The sequence below is a fragment of the Cyphomyrmex costatus genome, unplaced genomic scaffold (genome assembly GCF_001594065.2).
Source record: "Cyphomyrmex costatus isolate MS0001 unplaced genomic scaffold, Ccosl1.0 scaffold8, whole genome shotgun sequence".
NCBI lineage: Eukaryota > Metazoa > Arthropoda > Insecta > Hymenoptera > Formicidae > Cyphomyrmex > Cyphomyrmex costatus.
Window position 1 is genome coordinate 1101365 of NW_017280375.1, and position 3391 is coordinate 1104755.

The 3391-nt window shown below is 32.5% G+C and overlaps 1 protein-coding gene across 1 annotated transcript in view; it reads right to left on the minus strand.

The window, feature by feature from the left end:
- The window catches only part of LOC108781266 (glyoxylate reductase/hydroxypyruvate reductase), a 5614-nt gene extending 4122 nt beyond the window's left edge, over positions 1-1492 (minus strand). Inside the window, exons 1-4 of the mRNA XM_018549188.1 lie at positions 1435-1492; positions 1097-1229; positions 921-1004; positions 723-850 (exon numbers count right to left, since the gene is read on the minus strand). Coding sequence (XP_018404690.1) covers positions 723-850; positions 921-1000 — 208 coding nt within the window. The 5' untranslated portion in view covers positions 1001-1004; positions 1097-1229; positions 1435-1492. The remainder of the gene's footprint in view (positions 1-722; positions 851-920; positions 1005-1096; positions 1230-1434) is intronic.
- Between the last annotated feature and the right edge of the window lie 1899 nt (positions 1493-3391).

A 3391-nucleotide genomic window follows, 5' to 3' on the forward strand; every position in this document is an offset into this window, starting at 1 on the left:
TATATAATTCTTTATTTTTAATTTGATATTATATCTTGTTTGAAATTTTATATATAATTATGTACATAAACTTTAAAATATTTTTAGTTGTAAAATATATCAATTTTATAAACAAACAATAATAATAAGAAGAAAACACGATATATCAATTTTATGATTTCTTTAATTAGAAATTACTAATATTTTTTCAACAAATTGCTAACGGCTATCGTTTGACACGATATTATTATGTTCTTTAAACTTACATAGTCTACAATAGAAGTCGTAGCGGTCGTAGAATCTTAAATCGTAGAAAATTGATCAATCACAGACAAATATAAGAAAAATAATCATCTGATTGGTCAATTTTCTACGACTACGACTGCTACGACTTCTACGGTTTCTATTGTAGACTCCTTACTCTTCTAAGATCTGTTATCTTGCTTGTTACACAATAGAGTCATAATTTGTAAGTAATAAAAAATTGATCAATCACAGTTGAATATGATAAAATCAATCTACCAAGATTCTAATTGATTTCTTATGATTTACAAATTACAACTCTATTTTTGTATATAGACCCAAGTGTTTTACTCATTTATAAGAAACAATCAATTTTCAAAAATATATTTTTTTAAATAAATGTTAAATTGCATTTAAGAATAAATTTGTATAATATAAATATGGAATTGTGGAGACTAAAAAGAAAGTTCTATTAAAATATTAATAATACAGATTTTTACCGGCGATATCGAGGAATTCGCTGTTGACAATATGATGGCTAGCGAGGAATACAGCATCATGTCCAGGAAGAGCTTGCAATATCTGTTCCCGAGTACTTACACCAGCTGGTATAATAGTAACATCACATCTATATCAAAAACGGTAAAAATAAGTGATTTATGTAAATTTTTTAGTATATTCCAAATGTACAGACTTACTTTGTACGAAGTAAATCGATACCGGGAGCTGGAACATCATTGCTTGACACCAAAACACGTGGTAGAGCCGGTAAACTCATTACGCTGTTTACGAAAAAAATGGAATAAAAATAATGTATTCATCAAAATATATAAACTCGTTAAAATCACTTGCGGATACTATGGGACATACTCACGTAATTTCAAATTTTTTTTAAACGGAGAAATCAGTGCGAAAAGTCGTTTTTAATTTTACTTTCAAAGATTCATTGACACATCAATTTTCACTCGTGGATGAGGTTTGAGACATATGGTTTGAGATTTGACAAACTGTAATGCAAAATGCAACGAAATGTAGACTTCCACTGTTACTTTCACGTATAACTGCTTACTTAACAGTGATAACTATATCAGTACTCGACAGAATGCGTTGCGTGAAACGCACGTCAACGCAAACCGGTTTACGAGGACAAAACAAAGATAACGATATAATGTTCCATCATGATACGTATGATATATATATGTACATAGTTACATGTAGCACAAGCTATTCTCGTCAGCATAGGAATTCTCGTCGAAGTAATCAGGGTCAGATTAGCACTGGAAGCTAAAGTAGGCTGTGGCTATAGGGACGTCGGGCAGCAAGTTTAGGTGGGCGATATTTTTTTTTAATTTCTTAAAAAATATCAATTTTCTATTAGATGCGAATGATTGAGAAAATTGTTTGGGAAAATCCATCGATCGACAATCATACTATATAGATTCGAGTCGACGTTCCGCGATCTTTGTGTCGATTTCGTTCTATCAGAGAGAAATCTGAGAGGAGAACCTATGCTGGCTTTTTTCGTAAGGGTAGCACAACTCAGATATACAGTCGGATCACATGGAAGCACTACAAACCCGATTTATGGGCAAAAAACCGAACACGGAGGGAAAAACTATTTTTAGTCATAACTTTTTGTGTTATGAATGAACGGATGAAATCTTTGCGGCACAATGTAGCACAAATCGAGCACAACTCAGCACAATGTTTATTTTGCCGATTAAACAAAATGGTGATGCTGGCGAAAAAAACGATTTTTTCAATTTAACGCTTTGTTTTTTGAGTTATGTCATTAATTCTTGCGGCACAATGTAGCACAAATCTAGCACAATTCAGCACAAATTTTATTTTATTTTTTTTTCAAAAGGGCGGTGCTAATTTCACGCACATCTTGTACACCGACCGGACGGCCGATCCTGTGGAAGTTCGCGTGATTGTTAAAATTTAGATCATTAAAGCAGAAAGCTTATATAATTACACCAACATTACTTTAATTTTAAGCGAGGCTTAAAACTCTCAACTCTTCCTTTCTGTCTATTATTAGTTTTAAAAAAAGGAAAGAGATTTTTAAACTTCGCTTAAAGTCAAAAATAACGCTAGTGAAATTGGAAGAGTACAAAATTGTAAGAGTAAAAAATTGATAGTATATGTAGTATTAATTTTATATAATTTATATCAGTTTTGCAGACATATGTAGAGTAAAATCGCTTATTATGGAATAGGCTCATTTTAATTTGAAATAAGATTCCTGCTAAACTATATAATTATAAAATAAAATAAAAGCTTCTCTTTTACTAAAAAGTCGCTGTAATTGGCAGTGCCCAGTGAGAAATAACAATGGAATGGACATCGAATCGATATCTAGAACAGAACCAGGTATTCATCTTGAAGTATCCCGATTGCCTCCTTTAGATTCCGTCTAAAAAGAAAACACCATCAAGTACGCTGGGTTCATTCGAAACAACTCCAAGCTGCTTCCGAGAGGCAAAACGAACTGGATAATGATTTACAATAATTCTCTAAGTTAATAAGACATTTTAAATATAATACATTAATTTCAACTATGGATATACATGTATAGTATTATATATAAGTGTAAATTGTTATTCAGAAAAAATAGGACACAGTTATTATTAAATACAATATATTATTAACACCGAGTTTATTGATATATTTTTATATGGGCGCCGTTCAGCGGATTCAGCAGTTGAGTGAGCGTTCGCTGTTATTGGTGTATACTTCTAGATCTAAAATTCTGATTAGATGATCCAAAAGAATACACCAATAACAGCGAGCGCTCACTCAACTGTTGCGTCCGTTGACGTGCCCATCGACTTTATACGGAAATTTGCCTAGCGCTGATTAAGGCTCAATGGAGTTTGCATCAACCTGTGCGATCATTCTGTAACTTGTAACGAAAATTCGGTATCGTTATACGTTGCGCAGGTTTTATACCATGTAAAATATCTGCGCAACGACATCCTTAGCTAGTAAAATTGTCGTTAAAGAGTTATGGGCCTTCTACAATAAGCCACAAGTCATAAATCGGAAGTAAGAAACTAAAAATTGACGACTGTGATTGGTCCATTTCTAGCTTATGACTTATGATTTGTGACTTACGGCTTATTGTAGAAGGCCCATTAGGGCCATCACACGTACAAAAATTTTA